A 27205-nucleotide genomic window follows, 5' to 3' on the forward strand; every position below is an offset into this window, starting at 1 on the left:
CCGACTGTAAAAGAACCATGTCTGTGATTTTATGCATTTTGGTGTGTTATGTATGAATAATATTTTACTGCAACAAAGAAATGAGGACAAACAGTGTGATCTGAAGACACGTGATCATTTGCTCTCATGTACATTGTAACAAAGGTTGTTTCAGATGCGTTTAGAAATCTTTGAAAATACCATTATTGTGAACTTTTAGAAAGTATATAAAAAAATTTTTATAAAAATATTTAAATATTGATTAAGGGTTAGTTGATTAAACATTTTTACTAAATTGCAATTACAATAATATAATCTGGTTAAACTCGGTTACAGTTTGTTACAATGTAGTTTCTGTTATTATCTTTTAGAGTCATTTGGCTAAAATATCTAAGAAAATTTTCTATTTGAAAATAAAGTATTGCTTAAATCCAGTGTTAAATGCAAATATGAATACTGGGAAATAGTGGGCATAATTCAAATAAGAGAACAAAAATTATATATATATATATATATATATATATATATATATATATATATATATATATATATATATATATATATCGTGTTTCTTGCTGCCAATCTCCCTGTTGAGCTCTCACTTCTTCCTGTTCTGTCCAAAAGGAGAAGTCACATCTCCCTAAAATTCAAGTCAAGCTTGACCCCTGGACTTCAGAAATGATTCTTCATCTTTATGATATACTATTGCAATAAACCAATTTAACACTTTAACCATTAAACTTGGACTAGACCTGATTATGTGGTATGCAAGTCATACTGAGTATAGGTTATAATGTACTATAGTTTGTTGTTTGTTTTTGTTGTATGAAAGAATGCTGCAAAAATTCTATGCAGTAAAAGATATACTTGTGTTCTCACAAAATGTATGCCTATTCATTTATATTACTGAAAATGCCATATTCAAATTAGGAAGACTGCTCCGGTGGCCTAGTGGTTAGAGTGTCCACCCCAGATGCAGGAGGTCGTGGGTTCAAACCCCAGCAGAGTCATACCAAAGACTTACAAAAATGGTACTAACAGCTGCCTCACTAGGCGCTCAGCATTAAAAGGTTAGTGTTAGGACTGGTCAGCCCGGTGTCAGGATGATGTGACTGGATGGGACATTATGCTACATGTCCATGGCATGATGCCTCAGTGCTAGACATCACTTTGAACTGCCACACTGCAGACATCGTAGTGATAAGACTGGAAAAATGTTAAAGATCTGTTTTAAAAAATCTAATTCACACAATTCATACATTTTCCAATTAGGTGCAGTTTCACTAACAGTGATTAAGAAAAGCAGACAAATGTAAATTCGGTGAGGTAATCTTGAGATTCATAAAAGAAATATGTTTTTGATTGCATGCAGAGGGCAGTTGTGGTTCTCGATGATTCCGTAATCAATAAGTAATAAACAGATTACAGCATCCTTGAGAACCACAACATCCTTTTGCTTGGAATGAATTCTAAAATTGGACATTCCCAATATGGTGAGAAAATCATTTATTTTGGTTAAGGATTGAATGAAAAGTGAATGTAGTCTTGTAATTTGTTTCTTTTAATACGCAAGTATCTAGCTGCTAAACAACACATTTTGTTGATTAAAATAGAATAAAATTAATTGAAATCAATATACCAGTAGAATGAAGCTAATTGAAATCAATAAACTGGTAGAATGAAAACTTAAATGTTTTATTTGATTCCACTTACTAGACACAAAATTAGAGAGAGGCAATGTAAAGCCATTAAGAATCATTAAAGCTGTGACATCACAGCTTTCCATGGCTGTACATTTGGAGAACTGGGACTCAATCTGTTTTCACTGAAAGAGTCTTGAACACCAGATGTTAAAATTATAGTAACAGTATTAGCTATTTTAAAAAAATAGAGGAGCACCCCTGCCTGCACTGTGTACACCTCTGTCAGTTTCAGTGTGCCCCACTACCTGAATGAACTGCATGCGACAACACTGTTTTATCGAGCTGCAAGTTAGATATTTGCTCAGGGCCATGTGACAGATGGTAGTTATCCGAATTCCTGTGATCTTGTTGCTCAGTTGACTCGTGTTTAGTCACAGTCTTTAATAGATTTCACAAATTGTATGATCAAAGTCTCTACATGATCACCCGTGTCTGACAGTGAAACCATGGAAATGGAGTCAGACGATATTTATGATGAGTAGACCACAACAATATATTGACTAGATGACGACAGATGATTTCAGAACTTCATCAGTCAATTGTGCTTTGAAAGAATGCAGCAGTGTGACAATGGAATGCACAATACATTAAAATTGAAACAAGGATTGTTGGTAGTATTGCAAATGTTATTGTACTAACATGCATTGGACTTTTAATTTTGATCATCAGATGATAAGTTTAACATTGAAATTAAAAAAGAATTATTGAAACTCGTTACCCTGTAGCCTCAACTAAAGGTTAAAGGTCAGCATGACATGTGATTCCTACACCTGTTAGTGTCATGAACATCGATTTTGGGCAAACTCTAATGCAAACATTGTTTTACATTTTTATTATATGTTCTTATCTGTAACTTACGATGTTTTTTATAAAGCAAACATCACATCAATATAAAAACATTGGCCATGTAATGTTACTTGACATGATCTGTGGTACCATTTTAAGGTACAGGCATGCAGGCACTGTCCAGGGTCCACTACATTGATGAAGAGACATTTTTCAGATATGAAGCAGATAAAAAATGATTTATGCACTTGTATGCTACAGCTGATATTAAATTCTCTACCACTGATGAGCATTCATTCTGATGTGCTTCAGGAAATTAAATTTTCATCAATAATTTGCAATTTTGCTGCCCACAGAATAAGAAAATGGTGTTTGTAAATTGTTGTTGTTGTTGTTGTTTTAGGGTTTAACGCCATTTTTCAGCACACGATAGGCTATACATGGCAGCTAGTATTAATGGTGGAGGAAGAACCCGGGAAAACCCCGGAAAGAACCACCGACCCACGAGAAGCTACTGGCAAGCTTTCTCACATACCCACATTAGCCGAAACCGAGACTCGAACCCACGCAGACAGAGGTGAGATGGCAGTGATCCGTAACGGAGAGTGCTTTAGACCACTTGGCCACTCGGGGCCCCGCTGTTTGTAAATATGGAAAAAGAAGGTTATATACCTTATATAAGGTACTGTGCATTTTTTATTATTCCAATACAGTTTTTATTCAAGAACTATTAATTTTACCAGAAATCAACAAGCCAATGTAGATTTCTGACATTAAACTGAAATTTCATGGCTAAATACACCATGATATTAACTGAGAAAATTATCCAAACTCCATCCACCCAGATCTAATCACCCATTCTCAATCATGTAACATTTCAAATACACCATGATAATAACTGAGAACATTATCCTAACTATCCACCCAGATCTAATCACCCATACTCAGTCATGAAATATTTCAAATAACACCATGATAATAACTGAGAACATTATCCTAACTCCATCCACCCAGATCTAATCACCCATACTCAGTCCTGTAACGTTTCAAATACACCATGATATTAACTGAGAACATTATCCTAACTCCATCCACCCAGATCTAATCACCCATACTCAATCATGAAACATTTCAAATACACCATGATAATAACTGAGAACATTATCCTAACTATCCACCCAGATATAATCACCCATACTCAATCATGAAACATTTCAAATACACCATGATAATAACTGGGAACATTATCCTAACTCCATCCACCCAGATCTAATCACCCATACTCAATCATGTAACATTTCAAATACACCATGATAATAACTGAGAACATTATCCTAACTCTATCCACCCAGATCTAATCACCCATGCTCAGTCATTTCCAAGATATTCAGATCTAGCATCCTATTTATATCACTGTACAAGATCTGATTGAAGCAAGATCATATCAGTTATGCACTATATAGCTAAATGAACTTGAGCTGTAATGAAACTTAGTGGAAAATGATAATTGGCCTGGTAACTGTTAAAACAAGCAGGGATTTGCAAATCTCTATACATTTGACAGCACCTCTGGTGAGCTGCAATGGAGACAAATCTGTGCATGTTACTTCATGACGTCCATCAGATGCAACTTTATTGACCTAAAAATGTTGTATAGGAGGATTTTTACAGGGGATCTCCACAATTATACATTGATAACAGATGTCCACTATATAGAGGTGTCTGTGAAGGCAGGTTATACTGTAATTTCATATAAAGTGGAATCTGTAAGTAACAGTTGGGTAGCCAAATATTGAATCAAAATGAGATCTTAGGGCTGGAAAATCGCACAATTAATTTACTTACCTGGAATCATGAAACTGTCAAAAGTCTGGGTTGTTTTCTCATATTTGATTTAAATTTTGGGCAAGTGATCGAAAGGTAACTTGCCCAGAAAATTTGTCGACTTTTCCTGGGCTGATAAATGATTGACATTCAGCTACTAGTTCTTAATTAAAGTCAGGTATTTTGTGTTGTAATTTACATGTCATGTGGTATCCTGAAGCATTTTGTTCTTCAGGCAAGAACTTCATACAGAACAGATTTATTATTGTGAAGGATTATACCACAGTTAAAAGAAATAATTTTATCTAATATATGTTTGTAATTTACTTCACAGAGTTTTTACGCATTATAAGGGATTCTTGTGGACCAGAAAATGGATGTGTTCAACAAACTTAAGAGCAGAGTGACCAATGTCCTTCCCGGAAATCCTCTTTCAAGGGAGTTCGATATTGACAACCAGATTGCTAGTGCTGGTCCTGGGCTGATGTGGAAGATTTACTCAGCAGTGAAGAAGACAACTAAACAGGTTATTTTTCACTTGGAGGGAGTTAAAACCTCAAAGCCTATGCATGCAGTTTACTGTTACTAATAATAGTTTGCAAGCACATCACCCATTTTAATCCTGTGAGGAAATGATTAGTCAGAATGGTTACCTTCGTTGTTTTAGTTGATAGCTTCTGTGTAGTACTTTAGACACTGCATGCTCATTTCAATACAAAATACTCATGAAGCTAATTCCATTTTTTTCCTAAAATGTTTTATAATTTGTTTTAATCAATTCTCCTCAAGATATAAAGAAAAGAATAGACTTAAAAACATTCATGATTATGATTACATGTATTTACACAGATATTTGATATAAAAAAGAAACCTGATTACCATATATACTCGCTTATAAGATGAATCCAACTGCCGACTGCACAGACCAAGATCACATGATGCCCTGGTAGGTGTGGCTTTATGCAGTTTGTTAGGAGTATTCAGTAATGTTAGTAAAATTGGTAGCTTCAAGTTCACAATTAGTTCATGTGATAGTATTCTCAGTGTATCACAATTCAGAAACACTTTGTATCAGATATAATCAACAGCAAACAACTCTTTGAACTAAATAGGTTTAAATGTGATCTCAGTTCCTTAATTGTATTGGGGACTTCTTGAAGTCAATAATCCCCTAGTTTAGCTTAATTATTAAACACTGTTATTGGTACTGCTTGCTATATATATATCCAGCAATGTATTACCAGGCCAGCATGAGGAAAGGAAAGTTTATTGTTCATGCTGTATACAAGAGTGCTAATTATAGGTAACCAGTTAAATATGGAGAACATACATAGCACTGTTCTCTATTCATAATTCACTCTGCACACGCAAAGTTTATAGTTTTTGATACAGATTAAGCAGATTTCATTGGTGGGCTCAAGTTTTCAGGCAGCTTGTACATTTTGTTTTCAACAAACCCAGTGGCCAATTCACTTATGAGATGGGCTTGATCTAGATTTAGAGGGTGTTGGGTTATTGGACTTTTGGAGTTCTATTAATTGTGAAAGTGAGGTAGGAGTTTGTTTTAACGCGATGCAGATACAACTTCGTTTGGTGTATTCTTCCAGTCCATTTGACATGTACCACAAAAGTGTTTCTGAATATCAGGTGAATAACAGTTTTATTATGACTTAGCTAGAGTACCAAAAAGTTGCTACACTTTGACCCATTTTATTATCTGTTTACTTGCTAGAGTATCTTTAACTAATATTAAGAAAGTTATTAAATTTTAACCAGTTATTATCAGTTAGGTTGCTAGTGTAATAACAAGTTAAATTAACTTGAACCCATTTTATTATCTGTTAGGTTGCTAGTGTACCAACAAGTTGAATTAACTTGAACCCATTTTATTATCTGTTAGGTTGCTAGTGTACCAACAAGTTGAATTAACTTGAACCCACTTTTTTATCAGTTAGGTTGCTAGTGTACAACCAAGTTAAATTAACTTGAACCCATTTTATTATCTGTTAGGTTGCTAGTGTACCAACAAGTTGAATTAACTTGAACCCACTTTTTTATCAGTTAGGTTGCTAGTGTACAACCAAGTTAAATTAACTTGAACCCATTTTATTATCTGTTAGGTTGCTAGTGTACCAACAAGTTGAATTAACTTGAACCCACTTTTTTATCAGTTAGGTTGCTAGTGTACAACCAAGTTAAATTAACTTGAACCCATTTTATTATCTGTTAGGTTGCTAGTGTACCAACAAGTTGAATTAACTTGAACCCACTTTATTATCTGTTAGGTTGCTAGTGTACAACCAAGTTAAATTAACTTGAACCCATTTTATTATCTGTTAGGTTGCTAGTGTACCAACAAGTTGAATTAACTTGAACCCACTTTTTTATCAGTTAGGTTGCTAGTGTACAACCAAGTTAAATTAACTTGAACCCATTTTATTATCTGTTAGGTTGCTAGTGTACCAACAAGTTGAATTAACTTGAACCCACTTTATTATCTGTTAGGTTGCCAGTGTATCACTAAGTTCTTAAAAGCATGATGTAATAATCAAATGGGAGTTGAATATTAGGAAACAAAACCAAGTTTAAAGTCACTGAAATAGACCATTGACCCAACAAATCAGATTGTAAATGCCCAAAGGTATTCCATTTACAGGAAAAAATGGTGTCTTACTTAGGACCAGTTAGTCGTTACTTGACAGTTTGTAAAATATTTTCTTGAAGTTAATATTTGCAATTTTAAGCTTGAGGCTGAACTGAACATCAATTTCTTCATATATGTATGTTAACTTTGTAGAGTTGTGTATTTTTTCTACATTACACTCATTTATCTGTACATATGCCCTTGCTTGGCTGTTGATAAAATACATGTGTTACAAACAGTGTTACTATAATTTATACAGACGCAGCTATCAAACTGACAACTGCCATGGATGTTTATAGCATTTTGCATGGCTTGCATCAGTTAACTTAGCATACTGACTATCACGGCAAGTGCAATAAATTTTGGAGATTGCCATACAACCCACTACAACAACATTAAAATCAGTGAAGGAGTCCTGCAATATTGGTGGATACCCACCAAATCTAGTGGACACAGACCAGATTTAGTGGACACCCAACTGTACTTAATCCTTGACCCTGTATTTATATGCACATGATTGAGTGATCAATCCAAAACCCATGATTTATGTATTGTATTTTTGGTATAATATTATTATATTCCTAAAGTTTGTAACCAGGTGTGCCATGGTATTTTGATCCTTCTGCAAAATGCAGTATTACTCTGTTCAAAGGCTAGATGCTTTGTTTTGAAGAACCATTGTTTATCTTGTTAAAAACATAGCACATAAGATTGAATATAATGGTCACAGTTTATCTGATCTAATATTTTTCCCCAGATGTGCATCACTTATTCAAACTCTTGAGTTAACATTGTAGAAATGTCTATTTTTTATGTGTTTTCATGGAAAATGTTTGTTGAGAGAGAAAGAGGTTGGTTTTACTCAAAAGTCTTCTTTTACAAAGCATTTCACATAGAGTTAAATGTATTGTGAATTTGAATGTTGATTTCTATAGTTTGTTGAATTTCAGGAGGCAGCTGTTTTTGTGTTTGACAAGAAAATTCTTGAGAAGTACTCAAGAAGAGATCGCGATATGATTCTGGAGGTACTGAAGAAGGGAGTGTCACAGTTAACAAGATTACGACACCCAAGAATTCTATCTGTTATGCAGCCTTTGGAGGAATCTAGGTTAATATCAGACACAGTTAATTGTGCTATAAATGTGTGATCACCTGTATGTAGCAGTCTTTTGTGTATAATATACTTCAACATTATCGGTACATATATACCTTTAAACAAAGACAACCTGTCCATAATGACTACTGTACCCAGTGTTGAAAACTCCTAGAAAAATTCTCTTCAGATCACAGAGCAGGGAATTTCAGAAAGTTACCTGTTCAACCAAATTACGATAATTTATATTGCTTAATTCTTACCAACCAGGCTTGGAACTAAACAAAAAACACAGGTTTTCAAACTTAACTGTCCAACATGAATGTTTCAGGGAATGTTTGTTTTTTGTTGCCAGATTTTGGACAAATGTTCAATGGTAAAAGAGAGTTCATGCAGTCATTTATGAATGTTGGTTTTGGTGTTACAGTTGACATTCCAGGGGTCAAGTTAGGTCTGGCTGTCTGGGAGAAGTTCAATCTTGTATATAGGCTTAGTTTGGGTGAAGAAGTAATTTCCTATATGCACATATTTCAGCTACCAGTATATGTGTGTGGTGTGATTATATCCATATCCAATCATTGCACTTGTTAGTGGGAGATATGCAGCATTGTTCACCCAAGGCAAGTCATGTTCCATGTTCCATGAGGGTGAAGAACATGAATTGGCACAGGTCACAAATCTTAATATCTCCCCAAAGGAAGGGAAATAAATATTTGATTGTACTGAATCAAACAAGATAGAGAAATGTGAATATATGATGGAGACACAATTGCTTGATACAGTCTGTGTGCCAGTCATTGACTCTGTTACTTTTATGAGGTATAATGATGTGTTCTATTTGTGTCACTTAGATTACTGAATAGAGGGGCCCCGAGTGGCTGAGTGGTCTAAAGCGCTCTTCGTTACAGATCACTGCCATCTCACCTCTGTCTGCGGCGGTTCGAGTCTCGGATTCAGCCAATGTGGGTATGTGAGAAAGCTTGCCAGTAGCTTCTCGTGGGTCGGTGGTTCTTTCCGGGGTTTTCCCAGGTTCTTCCTCCACCATTAATACTGGCCACCATGTATAGCCTATCGTGTGCTGAAAAATGATGTTAAACCCCACAACAACAACAACAACTGAATAGAATTTCAATGAACATGTATAATTATGGTTATTAAATAAAGAAAGAAAGGACAAATTAAAGAATGAAAGACATTGCTAAGTAAAGTCAGTAAATATAGTGCAGACAGCAGACAGATCAAGTAAATACAAGTAATACAGCAGTGTATAATATCTTATTAATTTATCCATCACATTTTTATTGATGATTATGATATTGATAGTTATTTCATATTTTCTGACTCGGTAAACATATACAACATACATATAAATTTAAAAAACTGATAAAAATAGGAGTAGATATAGATAACCTTGTCAAAAATATAACACTGAGACTGGTGACCATGATTAGTCTTTTTAGCAAGTGTCTCATTTCCAGTGTACATAGTTCTTATTTGTATCGGCCCTTTTCAACAATGATCAGTGCAAAAATCCCATCATCCTGACCAATCAAAATCATTCAGACTCAGCACATACTTGAATTTTTGTTTCACCTAATCAGTTTCTGAAGCCTCTAATTTTGTAGCATTGTTTGGACAAACCAAACATAAATATTTAACTACTTGTTAATGACAGCTTGACAGTTAAAGTAATTAATTTAAATATATTTAAAAACAATTTCCTACTTTTCTCATAATAATTAAAAATGCAGTAAGTTTTAGTTACCATTTAAATAATACCACAGGAGTTTGAAAATTCATGCACTTAAAATTATCTTGTTTTTAGACCAGAATATTGTAGGGGGTGATCTATTGTCCCTCATCTGATGTCCAACTTATATGCATCATGAGTTTGTTATCACTACTATTCCTAAACATCTTGGAGGATTATCATGAAACTTAAGACATACATTCATTTAGTTGGGACATTGACATGGAACATTATTTATTGAATTTTGTACCATTGTAGTACTAAATAACTATTTTAAAAAAAGAAAAAGTAAAACAGCTAAATATGTGATGTTTTTGTATTACTTTCAGGTGTTAGGTGTCATAAATTGACATAATGGGTACTCTTGAAATTGGTAAAAGGGTTTTGGAAAAGTTATTGAATTTCATTTGATAAAGGTTGCAGGAACCCTGGCCAGCCATATTAAAAATCTTGTTATTGCTATTCATCCTGAATGGATGGTCATATTAATGTTGGGTTTTACCAAAACACTTTGTTGGATGTCTAGTTGGTCCCATATGAAAGTGGTGCAGATCTAACATCAAATATGGTCACCACAGCAGCCATCTTGAAAATGTTGTTATCATTACACTTCCTACATGAATGGTAAAGTCAACATTGGATTTTCACAAAAATACGTATGATCTCCAAATAATACTAAAATCTTACTGATCTGAAATCCAATATTGGCTGCCATAGCAGCCTTCTTGAAATTCTTGTTCTTGCTACTCTGAATAGATGGTCATATCAACATGGGATTTCACTAAAAGACTTCTTATACTGTCTTTTTGGTCCTAAATAAAAATGGTGGTGATTCAATATCACCACCACAGCAGCAAGCTTGAAAATCTTTTTATCTCTACTCTTCTTTCAAAGTAGGTCATATCATCATGTGGATGTCTTGTTTGTCTTAAATAAAAATGGTGCCATTCTGATAGCCTCTATGGCAGCCATCTTGAAAATCCTGTTATCGCTACTACTGCTCAACGATGTTTCACTAACATATGTCTCATACAGTGTAGCTTTACCTAAATAAAAATGATGCTGATCTGGCATCTAATATGGCCACCATAACAGGCATCTTGAAAATCTTGTTATCACAACTGTACAAAAAGAAATATTGAAATGGTGTTTTCATCAGAAGACTTGTCAGGGCCCCGAGTGGCCGAGTGGTCTAAAGCACTCTTCGTTACGGATCACTGCCATCTCACCTCTATCTGTGGCGGTTCGAGTCTAAGATTCAGCCAATGTGGGTATGTGAGAAAGCTTGCCAGTAGCTTCTCGTGGGTTGGTGGTTCTTTCCGGGGTTTTCCCAGGTTCTTCCTCCATCATTAATACTGGCCGCCATGTATAGCCTATTGTGTGCTGAAAAATGGCGTTAAACCCAACAACAACAACATCAGAAGACTTGTCATAATGTCAAGTTAGTTTTAAAGGAAATTGGTGCTTATCTGACATCCAGTATGGCAATCACACAGCAACCATCTTGTCACTTCTCCCAAATGGATGGTTGTATGAACAGGAGATTTTCACTAAAATTCTTCTTATGATATCTAGTTGGTTCTCAATAAAAATGTTGACAGTTGTACATCCAATATTGCTGTCATAATGAATGTCTTAAAAATCGTCGTGTCACTACTCTTCTGAAAGGATGGTCATTAAGAAATGGGGTTTTCATCAAAACACATGTTAGGATGTATGATTTGTCATAAAGGAAAATTGTGGCAATATGGCATCCAGTATTTGCACCAAGCAGCAAATTTTAAAAAAATTTGTATTGCGGAAGAATATCTGAGATGATTTCAACACGTGACAGATATGGTCTTATCTTGAGTTCCTGGAAATTCTTTTTGCCCAGTAGAGCATCAGTCCCTTTGTTTTTGGCCTAGCAAGGAATGGGACATAGTGGAAAGGTGCCATGTCAGGAGAGCAAGGAGATGGGTTCTGCTTCTTCCTATTCATTACTACATGGGTGGGATAACTGACACATGTAAGGAAGTTAACAGCTTTGTGAGGGAGGGAAGCTGCTTGCTCTTGGTAGTGATTCCCACCTTGACATTAGGGAAGCATGGTCACCTTTTCACTCTAGTAGACCTGTGTTTAAATTGAGATCTTGTTTGTTGGAATAAAGTGTCACAAACAGAGACTTACCAATAAGGTCGATATCGTCAGACTGTTCAGTGCCTGGTGACTGGGTACCATGCACCAATTAGCAGGCTTTAGAGTGACAGTCACCAAGGATATGTCACTGGTCATTGAACACAGGATATCAGGCACTGATCAGTGGAAATGTGACAAGTGATAGTCAGAAATGTGTCAAGTGATAGTCATAGAAGCTCAGTCAATGGTCACAGCATTGAATCACCAGGTAATGCCAGTGTCTTCTGTCACGAGACACCAATCACCAGATATGGTGATTGGTACTGATCAACTGTTTATGTGTCTCTGATCACTGAATAACAAGAGCTGGGCATCAGGAAGATAAGGCACACCATAGAACATCACTGCCTCTACTGGCCTCATTGTCAAAGGAAGAGAAGAGGGACCATCACTTGCCACCTCTTATGTCAGATTTCTCCAGTAAGAAAGGATCAGTTAGACCCATCTCACTCTCTCTCTCCATAAGCAGAGATGAACCCTCATTCATAATGTCCGCTTCTTCAAGGAGGAGGATGAAATTGGATAGTACTGTCTTATCCTGAAAACAAAGACAGGATCATGAACTATCAGTTTTGGTTGACAGATAAGTTACCAGAATAATCAGTGGAGGAAGAGAAATGTGGACCTTTGACAAGGTAGTAAGATAGATTTACTACCTCCTTACCCCTATATATGTGTCCAAAATGTTTGAGATTGTCAGACACTAGGATCCTCTCCAGTTTGAAGAGGCTCTTCCAGGCAAAACCTAAATTGGACTTTGTGTTGCATCCATAGTCAGCAATGGTAAGGTAGCTAACTCAGTTGTTTTAAGGCCAAAAGTCTGTCAAACAGCAAAAGGATGTTCTGTTACCTCTATTGTCTTTTGGCCCCTGCCTTTAGCCTCTAGCTGTATGGTCCATTTGCTTGGCTGCATGAAGCCCAGTGTCTTTGACTTTGTTGCAGGTAGGGATTTTGGCTTTGGAACTGAAGGCTTGTACACTAGTTACTACAGGATCCCATGATGATCATTTTTTTCAATGTCCAGTGTACGTTTGGCATTTTCTTCACCTCCATAATGCTTCTTTTAAGACAGCAAAGGTTTTGCTGGAGCACAGCAAAAGCTGTATTCAGGCCACCACTCTTGATTTGGATGTATTATTTGGAAGGCTATACCTTACAGTGGTGTTGGAAGACTTGAGGGATCAGCAACACTGGTCACTAATTGCAGTACCAGATCTGACTAAACTGAATAATGATATGCCACATATCTGGGAAGTCATTAGTTCCTACTAAATGTTTTAAACAGAGGAACCAAAAGAATTGTCAGATCCAGTTTAAAACTCCATAGAGGGACACAACATTCTTCAGATTCTGCACCTTCATGCCTGACTCAAATGGTCAGGGCCAGATTTTGAGCAAGATTGCTAAATGCTTCACTTAGACTAGAAGGCAATTGACTTCCAGGGTATGTGATGTCAGGTGGAGAATTTCCTGTAATTGGTGTGTTGGAAATGCATTGGTCCTATAATTATGTCTCCCTTTAATTGCAGTTGCAGATTTTCTTCATTTTCTCTTCTAGGAAAAAGATTGCTCAGTATCCACCTTTAAAGGTTATAGAGCATCCCTCTCAAATATTCTTTGAGTTTACTATGGTTTCTACTATGGGGTCAAACCCACTTCTTTCAGAACTGTTCATCTACTTTGAGCTTCAGACACCAGTCTGTTGCTCAATAATGCCAAGTCTAATTCACACGTGTTCTTTGGTCATTATCTAATCCTCCTAGTGTTGGCATGTGAAAAGGATTGTTTACATTTCAATGGTAACTATGATGTAGTCTCTCTTCTCTGCCAGTCTGAATTTGTGGACAAGAATCAGCAACCATTGTTGCTCCTGTTTGTATTAAAATTCCCCATATTATATATCAGTCATATCAATGCTGGTGATGATCAAGACAAAATCCTTTGCACAGTTAGAGCATTACATTTCTATCAGTCTAAATCAAAAGGGAAAGGAAAGGGTACTAATTATCTCCATTACAAATGTTCCTCAGATATTTTGACAGCCACCATATTGAGGGGGATTTTTTGGACTGTATCACTGTCTCTGAAAGAGATCTTGCTTTTAGGAAACCCAGAGACCATGCAGTCAGGACTTTTGCTGCATCTTGGGACTTTTTGAACCATTCTTCTTTGGAAAGCTGCTTTCTGGCATTCTCACTCCACTTGTCATTTTTACCTTTAATCAGTGTTCCACCTGAGTGAGGGCATTTATGTTTTCTGCCCAGTTGAATCAGCCCAACAAGTGTAGAGCCATCCAGTCTGCATCAGGCACTCAGCTGATATCATTGTTAAGTTGTCTGCTATGATCTTAGATACTGAGTCTCGCTGGGCAGGCAAATTCAGCAATGCGATAAAAGCAGGTAATGTACTACTGTTATTAAAATGGACTTTTTGGGGTGGGAGGGGAGGGGTCACCACTTCTCTCTTTGTTCTGATGTCCTTTCTTTCTTGGTCCAAGTAGAGAAAGGATGCTATTTAAATTGTTGAAAGTTGACTAAAGAATCATACTGGGATCATGTTGGTGTTCTTTTTTTTGGGGGGAGTGGATGTTCTGGACATCAAGCTGTTCATTGGAGAAGTGAATACTCTGCTTGGGCTTGGGACTAGTGTCAGGAAAGATACAATGTAATGATAGCAAGTTATTATTACATAATTGCTGAGTTTTACCACTCCTTCCTATCCCTCCTGACAATAAAAAAACCCTTACATTTTCATTTTTTTAAAAATGTCTTTGTCTTTCCATCCATCCATCATTTATCTACATTTTCATTTCTGGGTAAAACTTCAAAAGCTATCTCTGTGAAATTTGTTACACATATTAGACTCATCATGTGGATGTACCTTTGCTGTTCATAATGTTTAAAAAGTAATGACAGCTATATCCACTGGATTATGTACCTAGAGATTAAAAACCTAATGAAGAGTAAGACATATATATACTAGATTAGTGGTCTAGTTTTATCTTTTGATGTTCACAATTTGTCACTGTAACTATATAATGTTTTTGGCAGGATGGTGGATGCATTTATCTTGTGTCCTCTTGACATTTATAATGCTCTAGTATGTACAACAGAGGATGTAGCTGCTATTATTTTCATTTACAGAGCATACCTTTCTAACCATTAAGATATTTTGACAAAATTCAGGCAGGTTGCATAGATGGTCCTTTTGATAGATTGAGTATATTTCATTAAGTATTTTTTTAACTTTCCAACTGTGGCATTAGTAGTATATGGATTGAGAGTGCTGTACCATAAAACTATAGCATTTGTAGTATGTAAATTGAGAGTGCTGTATCATAGGACACCAGTGTTTGTAGAATGTAAATTGAGAGTGCTGTTCCATAGGACACCAGCGTTTATAGAATGTAAATTGAGAGTGCTGTACCATAGGACACCAGCGTTTGTAGTATGTAAATTGAGAATGCTGTACCCTACGGTACTTGCAGTAGTTGTATATAAATTGAGAGTGCTGTACCCTAAGGTACTATCATTAATAGTTTGCAAATTGAGAGTGCTATACCATAAGGTATTTACAGTAGTAGTATATAAATTGAGAGTGCTGTATCATAATGTACTAGTAAAAGTTGTATATAAATTGAGAGTGCTGTACCATAGGACACTAGTATTAGTAGTGTGTAAATTGAGAGTGCTGTACCATAAGGTATTAACAGTAGTAGTATATAAATTGAGAGTGTTGTACCCTAGAATACTACCAAAAGTAGTATATAAATTGAGAGTGCTGTACCATAAGGTATTAACAGTAGTAGTATATAAATTGAGAGTGCTGTATCATAATGTACTAGTAAAAGTTGTATATAAATTGAGAGTGCTATACCATAAGGTATTTACAGTAGTAGTATATAAATTGAGAGTGCTGTATCATAATGTACTAGTAAAAGTTGTATATAAAATGAGAGTGCTGTACCATAGGACACTAGTATTAGTAGTGTGTAAATTGAGAGTGCTGTACCTTAAGGTATTAACAGTAGTAGTATATAAATTGAGAGTGTTGTACCCTAGAATACTACCAAAAGTAGTATATAAATTGAGAGTGCTGTACCATAAGGTACTAGCATTAGTAGTATAACAATTGTCATCACTACACCAGAGTACTTTCACTCGAGTAGTTAAATAAGTGGCCAACCTGGGGGAAATGTTATCTCTAGATGACTTTTGTTTGAGTATTCTCACTTTGGCTTCTTCAATGTCTCTCCATGGCCAGTTTGCAAGCTGTTGTTTTGCCACACAATGACAGTAATATATAGTATTACACTGCAAATGTGTCTATCACATTTTGGTTATGTTTTGTATTTAGGTCATTTTTCGGGAGCTATGATGATATATTAGCTCATTCGGCCCCAGAGGCTTTTGTCGTTTTTGCCTGAAATGTGCGTTGGAAAGACATTTGGGGGGCTATTTTTGAATACATCGTAATACATCGGCTTTCGACAGATTTTCCATGAGACTAATGCCTAGTTGTATTAGAAACATCATTTTCCATTGGTTATTTTGCTTGTGCATGAGCAGAAGGGTAAAAAAAATTTTTTTTTTTTTTTGCTTAATGGACCAATCATTTTTTTATGGAAACCGCAATTTACTCCAAATGCCCACCTTATTCTAGTTTTTGCAAAGAATCACCTGTCTGTGTGCGGTTAAGACCGGTATGCCTTAAATCTGAGGCCAAAGGGGTCCAAAAAATGAGGTGTTTCCCTCTGTACAGTATTTTGTAGTGCAACTAGAACTTGCAAATTATTTGGTATCATTTTAGAGCTATGTCTGTCTGCTTTTTTTAAATACCACCCACGTTGGTGTATCTTAAATGACCTTGATGCTGTAGAGCTCAGAAGTAGGGTACAGCCTCATCATGCCTTCAGACAGGATCGGGGCTGAATCGGTTAATATCTCCGGAACACGTTTCAGATTATCATATTCTTTCAGCCCCCTCCCCTTTCTGTCAATGACCCATGAGTCATCTGCTGCATGTATTATATGTCCTTCTGTTATGACCGCACATATAAGGTTTGGTAAAAGAAAAATATTAAATAATTTTACTGTAATTTCAATTTTGTATATTGGACCTTTGAGTTCATTCCAGAGACTTCAGAAGAAACGGTGTAAAATTACACCCCCTTTTGTATACTGCTGCCAGATGGGCAACATATATACCAAGTCTGGTGAATTCTATACATGGATTTAGGAGAAGATATAGTTACAGGCCAATGGACAGATGGGGGATATAAGACTATATCCCCATTGAAGTATGGTGCTCAAATTAGATCTTAGAGTAATTATTTACATAAATTGCATATTGCAGTGGATCATGTAACTGCCCCCCTTAGTTTCTTAAGGCATATAAGTGAAACCTTTCTTTGTGTGTCATTTTCAGAGAAAGTCTCGCCTTTGCTACAGAACCTGTGTTTGCCAGATTGGCCAATGTGCTAGGTAACCAGGAAAACATTCCAGTACAGGCAGTGCCTAAAGAACTTCAGGACTTTCAGCTGTATGAAGTAGAAATCAAGTATGGACTTCTTCAGGTAGGTCACTTATGGTATGACAGAACTATTTTCATTCTTATTATAGCTCTAGCATACTGTATATCTTTAATGCCAGCTTGAGAGAAAATGATTACTGGTTTTATGAGCTCAAAGTATCGAATTGGAAAAATATATGAATGAAAATATTATCTTTGGCTTTTTTTAGTTGCTTTTAATGCAGAAGAGTCTCCTACAAATCCAAAGTCTGCTGTACTGTAAAAACTGACCTTTATCATTTTGCAGAGCTGCAAATAAGCATGTTACATTGAGTACTCTATTACCTACTTCAGAATTCAGTGCATAAATAAGATGAAGCAATGTCACATTATTACACTGGAAGGGAGCTTTACTTGGAAAATATAATCAAGTATTTCTGTGACTTCATTTCCATGTGTTGACTCAATACCAGACATAAGGTATCTGATATTAGATTCCCTTCACTCATAGGTAACAGAAGGTTTACAGTTTCTACATCATGATGTCAAACTGCTTCACAACAATCTCTGTCCTGAGTCCATTATCATCAACCAAGATGGTGCATGGAAGATTGCAGGGTTTGAGTTTTGTAAACCAAACAAAAATCCACAGGACCAAATGGTAAAAATGTGTACTTTACAAAAAGTTTCTTTTAATAATAAGTAAGCCAGATTAAATGCTCGTATAGTTACGTTGTAGTTAATAATAAGTCACAGTTTTTAGATTACAAACTGGATCTCTCACACCGTGTTTGAGACTTTTGTATGACTTTCCCATCCTGGTGCTTTAGACATGTACATGTGTATAGAGGTATCTGCAGCCTTGATTGCTTGTCATGAGGAAAACACTGGTGATCAGGAGCATGACTCATCGATGTCAACCCCCTCCGCCTCGAATAACTTTCAGTATTAACATTTTTTTTTTGGAGCATTTTCAGTGAAGTTCTCATGCGTAACCATTTTACAATGAGTTTAATAAATTCTAAAATGAAGTAAAACATATCTTTATATTTACTTGTATTATTTGTAGTAAACTTATAAACATTCAATCCTACAGAGATAAAATTTCCGAAAATAATAACTCAAGTGATCATCCTTTTAAACCATAACAGTTTAGTTACTGTGGTTCAGTTTAAAAAGCGAAAAGTCATTCTAGAGTTACCAAAGTTAATGCAAATACAAATAAACAAAGAAATGAAGGTACAGTATCTTGATTCTAGGAAGGCACTGTCCAAAAATCAGTGAAAAATTGAGTGCACCATATAAAATCTATACATTGAAAGGGTAAGAGATTAAAATAGTATTCATAATCATTAACATTGCCTGTAAGTTTCTTGTTTTTCAGCAATGTTTCTAACAAATTTAACAGTGCCCAGCACCTTCATGGTTTTATACAAATAAATACAAATTGTATTTGGGCTATCGAAGGAACTTGTTTATTTTTAGCCATCCTTTTTTCCTTGTTTTTTAAAGCAAAGTTTCACTAGGGAATGTGAGTATATAAACAATAATAATTAAGTCAAAGGACTATCACAGATTAAAATGAGTAACCAGAAAATTTATGTGTATATAAAGTATCTGTGTAAAATTAATTTAATGCACAACTCAGAATTTGTAATAATTTCCATAAGAAGTAAAGTTGTTTTTGATTTGTAGTATTTCTCAAATGAATCTTTATTCCTCAAATAGGGCCTTACTCATTATAAATCATAAATAAACACAGAATAGCATATGATGTTCAGGAGACAGTTGATCTAATATGCCAAATGATTTGCAATTACATTGCCCATCCTCCCCACAAAAAAGACCCACAAACAAATTGATTAACCCAGTACATAAAAATCATCCTTTATAGTCAGCAAAACTAGCTTAATGATTTACTCAGTTATAACATTTCCCTATTCCGCATGCATAAACTCAGTCCCATATATACTTACCAAGAACAACTAACTTAATGATTTACTCAGTTATAACATTTCCCAATACCACATGCAAAAACTCAGTCCCATATATACTTACCAAGAACAACTAACTTAATGATTTACTTAATTATAACATTTCCCAATACCACATGCATAAACTCAGTCCCATATATACTTACCAAGAACAACTAGCTTAATGATTTACTCAATTATAACATTTCCCAATACCGCATGCATAAACTCAGTCCCATATATACTTACCAAGAACAACTAACTTAATGATTTACTCAATTATAACATTTCCCAATACCACATGCATAAACTCAGTCCCATATATACTTACCAAGAACAACTAACTTAATGATTTACTCAATTATAACATTTCCCAATACCGCATGCATAAACTCAGTCCCATATATACTTACCAAGAACAACTAACTTAATGATTTACTCAATTATAACATTTCCCAATACCGCATGCAAAAACTCAGTCCCATATATACTTACCAAGAACAACTAACTTAATGATTTACTCAATTATAACATTTCCCAATACCGCATGCATAAACTCAGTCCCATATATACTTACCAAGAACAACTAGCTTAATGATTTACTCAATTATAACATTTCCCAATTCTGCATGCATAAACTCAGTCCCATATATACTTTCCAAGAACAACTAGCTTAATGATTTACTTAATTATAACATTTCCCAATGCCGCGTGCAAAATCTCAGTCCCATATATACTTACCAAGAACAACTAGCTTAATGATTTACTCAGTTATAACATTTCCCAAAGCCGCATGCAAAAACTCAGACCCATATATACTTACCAAGAACAACTGCAAGCAACATAATGTGCTGGCAGATTAGAGTCTTTATTGTTTGTTCTACTGATTAACAAACTGCAGAGACCCAGCTCTGGCAGCACATTATGCAGTGGCATATCTGGTTACATTCAACTGGCAGTTATATATACTAAGTATTAACCAAATACACACCCTGGCAGCTTGTACAAACTTTAAAAATGTAAAGCATCAGGGATATAAAAATTTCAAAACTTATCTTGGATTTACTAATTTATAATTTCTAACCAATTTTCACTAGTGGGTGTAAAACACTGCCGCCTTTATTGCACTTTAATCCATACAGGAGTTTGCTAATACAGCATCCATATATGTACCAGCAAGTTTATTTGTTACAAATAAACAAAATGATGTAGTTCATTGTCTTCAATAAGGTATGAATAATACTGTAAATTTCAGTAACTTGGAGAGTTTCTCATCCATTTGAATCCACTTAGTTAAACCACACAACTTTTTTATTTTTTTTAATTTCCTTTTAGAAATATTAAAATTTGACATTGCATATATTGGATGCAGATGACATGGTGTTTACCTATGTGAATTCCTTGGAGCCTTACCCTTTCACTGAGAAAGGTCATTGAACAGGGACATTGTTTACAGTGAAAACTCACATTAGATTTGAGATGCAAACAAGATGGCAGTGTTAGTCCCCCCCCTCCCCCTGGCAACAGTGAGGTTAGAAATTATAAATTAATAATGATATGGCCTAGCTTTGTGCATTTTTTTTATCCATGGTGCTTTTTGTTTTTTAAAATGATATGGGGTGACTGTCATGTTGGGGGATATGAGTAAAAACAATAGGTTGCATTTAATTCCTGTTTTCATTGATACTATTTTTTATGTCCCTTTGACTTTATTACTGGTTTGTTTTTGGCTACTGCCTTTTTCCTTGCAATTTTATAGCTTATTATTTTTGGTCAGTTTTAGTCATTTGCAGTTCATTCTTTGCTTCTTTCCTTTCATTTTAGTGGTTAAAAATGTTCTACTTTAGCCATTCCTTTTGAGGGTTCTCTGCTATGATCTGATTATCCTGGCTTGAAAAATGAAAGTAGACTGGGTTTATTATTTCTTTGATGCACATTTTTTGTTCAATTTCTGTTCATTCATCTTTGCTCATACTTATTTTCAGTAATTACTAAATATACTCACTTTTAAGTCGGGTCCAGCTTAAGACAACATAGACAATAATGTGTCATCGCATAGGGTCTATTTCTTGTTTAACTAATTGCTCTTAACAAACTCCTTAGACCAAAATCTGCAAGTACATTATGCAAGAGCAGATTTGGGTCCAATGTTTTTTGGTTTTTTACCCAGCCTTTAAGCAAGTATATACAGTAGGCATAACTTAATTTGGCCATATGCTTGAGTAGCCCCCCAGTATGACCTTTTTACCTTTGCTAAAAAATCAAGATAACATTAATAGAGCAGAAGATTTGAATGCAAGTGACCTCATTTTTTGTCAAATATAGTAATTGGTCTACCTTTTTTAAGATGTCACAAACAATACAAAATCATTCATTCTGTTCCTGAGTAACTCTGCCATCAGTTTCACAGTAGTTATTGGCAAAGCCACATCTTTGTGGGTCCATCCAGTTTAACGTATTTTTCTTTGAAAGAAATTCCAAATAACACCAAGAAAGCCAAAGACTTTCTGCCAGATGATCCAATTTTTTAAATACAGTTATCTGTGTGCATTATTTTAAGTTTTCTAAAATAATATTAAAAATAATATTAATAAATACTGTTTGTTAGATGGTTATGTTTATTTTTGCGAATTTTAACCATGTGGCATTGCATCATGATTCAGTTAACTGAAATGAGTTCTGGCAATTCTAGAAAAGAGATGCCTGAGTGCAGAATCAAAGGAAGTCTTTAGCTTGATCTTATCAGTTGATTGTTACTGAATACTTTTGCATAGGTCACTTCCCACCATGGTTTACTTTGGGGACAAATGTTTCAAGATAATTGGTGGTGTTGATGATTGGGTCCCAGCTTCCATTTCATTTTTTGAAGTATTATTGTTTGGGAATAGATTGTGGTGAGTTTTATTTCTAGTCCTATTTTAAAGATACAAGTAGGAATTGTGTGCTTGTGATGAACCATTATCAATTAAAGCAGTGTGATTTATGATATTTCTGAAAAAGAGACAATGGTGTTGAATAAAAGTGCAAGCATGCATTGAGAAATGTGACCTTCCCAATTCATACAGACTAATGTTGCTATAGAAAAGGGTCGTGTCAACAAATTAGAGAATTTGTCACATACAAAATAGCAATTATATATACTTGTATGAGTTTCCTTAAGACCAATACTGAGGCCAGCTGTCAGTTTTGTTAGGACAGATAATGGAGATGAGGCAGAAATGGAAGATTGGAAATTGGGAAACTACTGGTAGATATTTGTAAGGGCAAACCGGTCTGTTTTTGTCCTATGATCCTGTATAGCTGCCAACCCTCACGAATTTGGTGTGAATTTCACAACTTTTTCAGCGATTCACGGATTCACGCCGTAAGTAAAAAATTCACGAATTTTCCAATCCTCAATTATTTTAAATCTTTAATAAAATAACTGATTTCCCATTAAGCACTAGTCGTGATATTCGCAGTTGCCGAAACGGTCCGGTACTGCTGGTCACGATATTAGTAAATCTACAGCCGATTAGTACAGTTCGCCCGGTAGCAAGCATTTTAGCCTATTTTAATATATATGTATAAGAGTAGTTTTACAAATGCCTTTGAAAGAAACTGGGGCCTAACAGGAAATTTGCTCCGCGCATGCGTCAAAACACTGATTTGAGTTACCGTTCAGCATCACATGTAAGATTTGAAAATGTCTCCACCACCAAGGAAAAAGAAATGTATTACTCAAAAGTGATGTTTAATTTGGAATATATCAAAAATTGGCTGTGCATTCTGCCATTAAACATTGATATTCATTCATGCTTTTTGCACTCAGTGTGCCATCGCAGAGACGAATTGAGGAAGAATGTCGGTTGCAAAAAAACACTTAGAAGTTGGGAAAATTAAGAATTCACAGATTTCAGCTCTGGAATATTTTAAACCATTGGCGGAAGACCTGCAGGGTACCAACGCTGAAGCATTATTTGTGAGTTTTCTTGTCGAACACAATCTACCTTTTAACCTTTATCAGCTGGAGACCATGCTAAACATTTGTTCTGACAAATGTTCCCGGACTCGAAAATCGCTTCCAAATTTTCCTGTGGAAGAACCAAAAATGCTGCACCTCCTGTGCATTCCTCACAGCAACAGTGACAGCGAAAGAGTATTTTCTTTAGTGAGGAAAAATAAGACAGACTTTAGGGCCTCCTTAGCTGCAGAAAATTTTTCAGCAACTTTAGTCCCCAAAATCAAGCAGCAGGCAAGAAATCGGAACTGTTAGAAAACAAATTTACGATCAAGCAGTTGATGAAGTTCAAGTCTGCCACAGTATCATGTCTTGATAAATAAATATTTCTGCATACATGTAGTGGTTTATTTTTATTTTTCGAACTTGATATAGTGTAGTATTGACGGTTGGTGTGGATGGAGTGGTCAGAGTGGATGGAGTTATTTTCATGGTATTTTTCACGAATTCATGTCCAAATTCACAACTTTTTATCCCTATTTTCACTAATTGTGAGCCTGGAAGGTTGGCAGCTATGATCCTTTTATGAAAAGTCACCATTGACCACTATTGTAACATATTTTTGAGGTTGTACTAATGATGAGAGTAACTCATGTCCTTGAAAAAGAAGAAAAAGAGAGTTTTAGAAATCCATAATATAGCAAAAGATTAAGTATTAATTAAAGATTATTCCTTTTAAATATACATGGTACCCAGGGAAGGCAGTGTTTGAAAATATATGCAAGGCTACTGTAATTTCTCTAGTCACATGAAAATGATACCAAATTCTAAATTGCATCAGTTGGGTGACTGCAATAAAATGATGCCAAATTCTAAATTGCATCAGTTGGGTGTCTGCAATAAAATGATGCCAAATTCTAAATTGCATCAGTTGGGTGACTGCAATAAAATGATGCCAAATTCTAAATTGCATCAGTTGGGTGACTGCAATAAAATGATAACAAATTCTAAATTGCATTAATTGGGTGACTGCAATAAAATGATGCCAAATTCTAAATTGCATCAGTTGGGTGACTGCAATAAAATAACAAATTCTAAATTGCATCAGTTGGGTGACTGTAATAAAATGATACCAAATTCTAAATTGCATCAATTGGGTGACTGTAATAAAATGATACCAAATTCTAAATTGCGTCATTTGGGTGACTGCAATAAAATGATACCAAATTCTAAATTGCATCGTTTGGGTGACTGCAATAAAATGATACCAAATTCTGAATTGCATCAGTTGGGTAACTGCAATAAAATGATACCAAATTCTAAGTTGCATCATTTGGGTGACTGCAATAAAATGATACCAAATTCTAAATTGCATCATTTGGGTGACTGCAATAAAATGGTACCAAATTCTAAATTGCATCAGTTGGGTAACTGCAATAAAATGATACCAAATTCTAAGTCGCATCATTTGGGTGACTGCAATAAAATGATGCCAAATTCTAACTTGCATCAGTTGGGTGACTGCAATAAAATGATACCAAATTCTAAATTGCATCATTTGGGTGACTGCAATAAAATGATACCAAATTCTAAATTGCATCATTTGGGTGACTGCATTCAAATGATGCCAAATTCTAAATTGCATCAGTTGGGTGACTGAAATAAAATGATACCAAATTCTAAATTGCACCAGTTGGGTGACTGCAATAAAATGATACCAAATTCTGAATTGCATCAGTTGGGTGACTGCATTCAAATGATACCAATTACTAACTTGCATCATTTGGGTGACTGCAGTAAAATGATACCAAATACTAACTTGCATCAGTTGGGTGACTGCAATAAAATGATACCAAATTCTGACTTGCATCTGCAGGTGACTACTTCACATTGAAAAAAACTTTCCTTTGGTCCCAAGTGTATTATGCTGGAACAGCCCTAATTGTCAAAGAAAATGTTTGAGTTGAATTTTTTTAATTATAAACACATGTATATATAATTGTGTAAAGACAAAAGCTAAATGAGAACAAGCTTTTATGGAAACTCTGTATCGGAAATATTTTCTGGTAATAATGTTCTTAGGTTATATGTTGCAATTACTGTGGGAATTCTAGCAACAACCTTGCTAGATAGCATAGTTTTCTTGCAAATATATTTTACATACTTGCACAAAATTGCTGATGATGAATTACAATATAATTATTATTCTAAACTATGTGAATATCTCACTTGTATGGTTTTTCTTTTGCATTTCTGAAAGGGAAAGGTAAGAAAAAAATTACTTGATCTTCTTTACTGCCTCTTTTTTTTGTTGTAAATGTGCTGCTTGTGTCATGGGATATAAAAAAGATATACATAAGCAAATTATAAAAGGAAATTTTGGGTATTTTAAAAGAAAAATATATTCAATGTTTTTTAAAAGTTTTTATTAATAAGGTCAGTAAATTGTGTTTTTTCAATAACTGTACAGTTAATACATTTTTGATGCAGTGAAATAACCTTCACTCAAAAGAATGATAATGCTTTCAACTGTACACATTGTACAGCCTGAAATCATTTTACATTATTTACCTTTATCATAATGTTAGTAATTTCACACAGTAAAATTTACTGTAAATATGAAGGTATTCTGAAAGAAATGAAAATTTTGATATTTTAAATTTGAATTATAAATTAATAGATAATCACCAAAATTTCTTAAATATTCAGTTTGTTTTTACAAATGTACATGTACTTGCTTAATTGAAAGTAAGATTTTCCAATAAAGTGCACCATATTTGGCTTTAATCTATGATTTATTGCATCTTGGTTTGAGGGCTGCCATCCCCTTATGTTGAGCTCCTGATTGTTTAGCCACATTTTTAACAGGATCATTGGCAGTGGTGGTGGCATCAATGTTGTCATCAGTTTGTCAATGTTTTGGTTAAAGATTTTAATTTGCATATCTAATAGATTCTCATACTTGAGATGATTTGATTTTTGGGGTTAAATGCCATTTTTAAGTCATGATGGTCTATACATAGTGGCCAGTATATTTACTGCAGGAAGAGATTGGGAGGATACCAGGAATCACCACTGACACACAAGAATCTACTGGCAAGCTTTCTAACATACCAACATTGGTAAGGCCAGGACTCAAACCCTCACTAAGAGGTAAGATGTGTCTGTGAAAGCAAGTGTCTCAGACCACTTGGCCACTTGGGTCCATACTTGAGATGAATCATTATGAAGCTAAAGCAATTCATTTTATAACGTTCTTGCCCTTTTTGCCTTGAGGTCTAGATCCTAGAAAATTAGTATTGAGGCTTTTGTTACATTTGTTTCATTTGTTGAAATTTCCTAAACCCTTCTTATACTTGACATTACTAATGATGACATGAAAGACAGTCATAGAAAATTTGCATCAAGATTTTGGTCATAGTTTTTTCATTTGCTTATGTTTTCCAAGCCCCATGATGGCTTTTCTTAATACTTGTGATGCATCCTTATGAGCTAAGTCAATTCTTTCTGTGACATGCTCACTCAACCTTGTTTTAGATTGGGATCAAGATCACACATTTTACAGCAATGTCTTGATTATGATCTTTGACATGGCCCTCTTATTTTATATCTCTTTCATATCAAAGGAGCCATCATATAGTGTTACCATGTTCATACAGCCTATCACATCATGTTCCCTCATTGTTTTTCATGTTCTGTTACATTCAAATCCATTGTTTTTATTCAATTTTCATCCATAGTGTTGAAAGTAGAGCAACACAATGGAGCATTTGGCACAATTATTTGTTTTCTTCATTTTGCACACAGCATCAAAGTATACACAG

General features: G+C 35.0%; 1 protein-coding gene across 5 annotated transcripts in view; it reads left to right on the forward strand.

Annotated features, from left to right (window-relative positions):
- LOC149787803 (SCY1-like protein 2) overlaps positions 1–27205 on the forward strand; it is an 83346-nt gene that overhangs the window by 6378 nt on the left and 49763 nt on the right. For 4 of the 5 annotated variants that reach the window (XR_016424104.1, XR_016424107.1, XR_016424106.1 and 1 more), the window contains exons 2-5: positions 4627–4818; positions 7887–8044; positions 17385–17532; positions 17980–18129. Coding sequence is in view for 1 of the 5 variants with exons in the window: in XM_089974012.1 (XP_089830138.1) it covers positions 4666–4818; positions 7887–8044; positions 17385–17532; positions 17980–18129 (609 nt within the window). In the remaining 4 variants the exon portion in view is untranslated. Of the gene's footprint in view, positions 1–636; positions 4819–7886; positions 8045–17384; positions 17533–17979; positions 18130–27205 lie in introns of those variants that run through there. The other variant, XR_016424105.1, reaches the window with a different exon arrangement.

The sequence above is a fragment of the Sinohyriopsis cumingii genome, chromosome 11 (genome assembly GCF_028554795.1).
Source record: "Sinohyriopsis cumingii isolate HCF-2022 chromosome 11, ASM2855479v2, whole genome shotgun sequence".
Lineage (NCBI taxonomy): Eukaryota > Metazoa > Mollusca > Bivalvia > Unionida > Unionidae > Sinohyriopsis > Sinohyriopsis cumingii.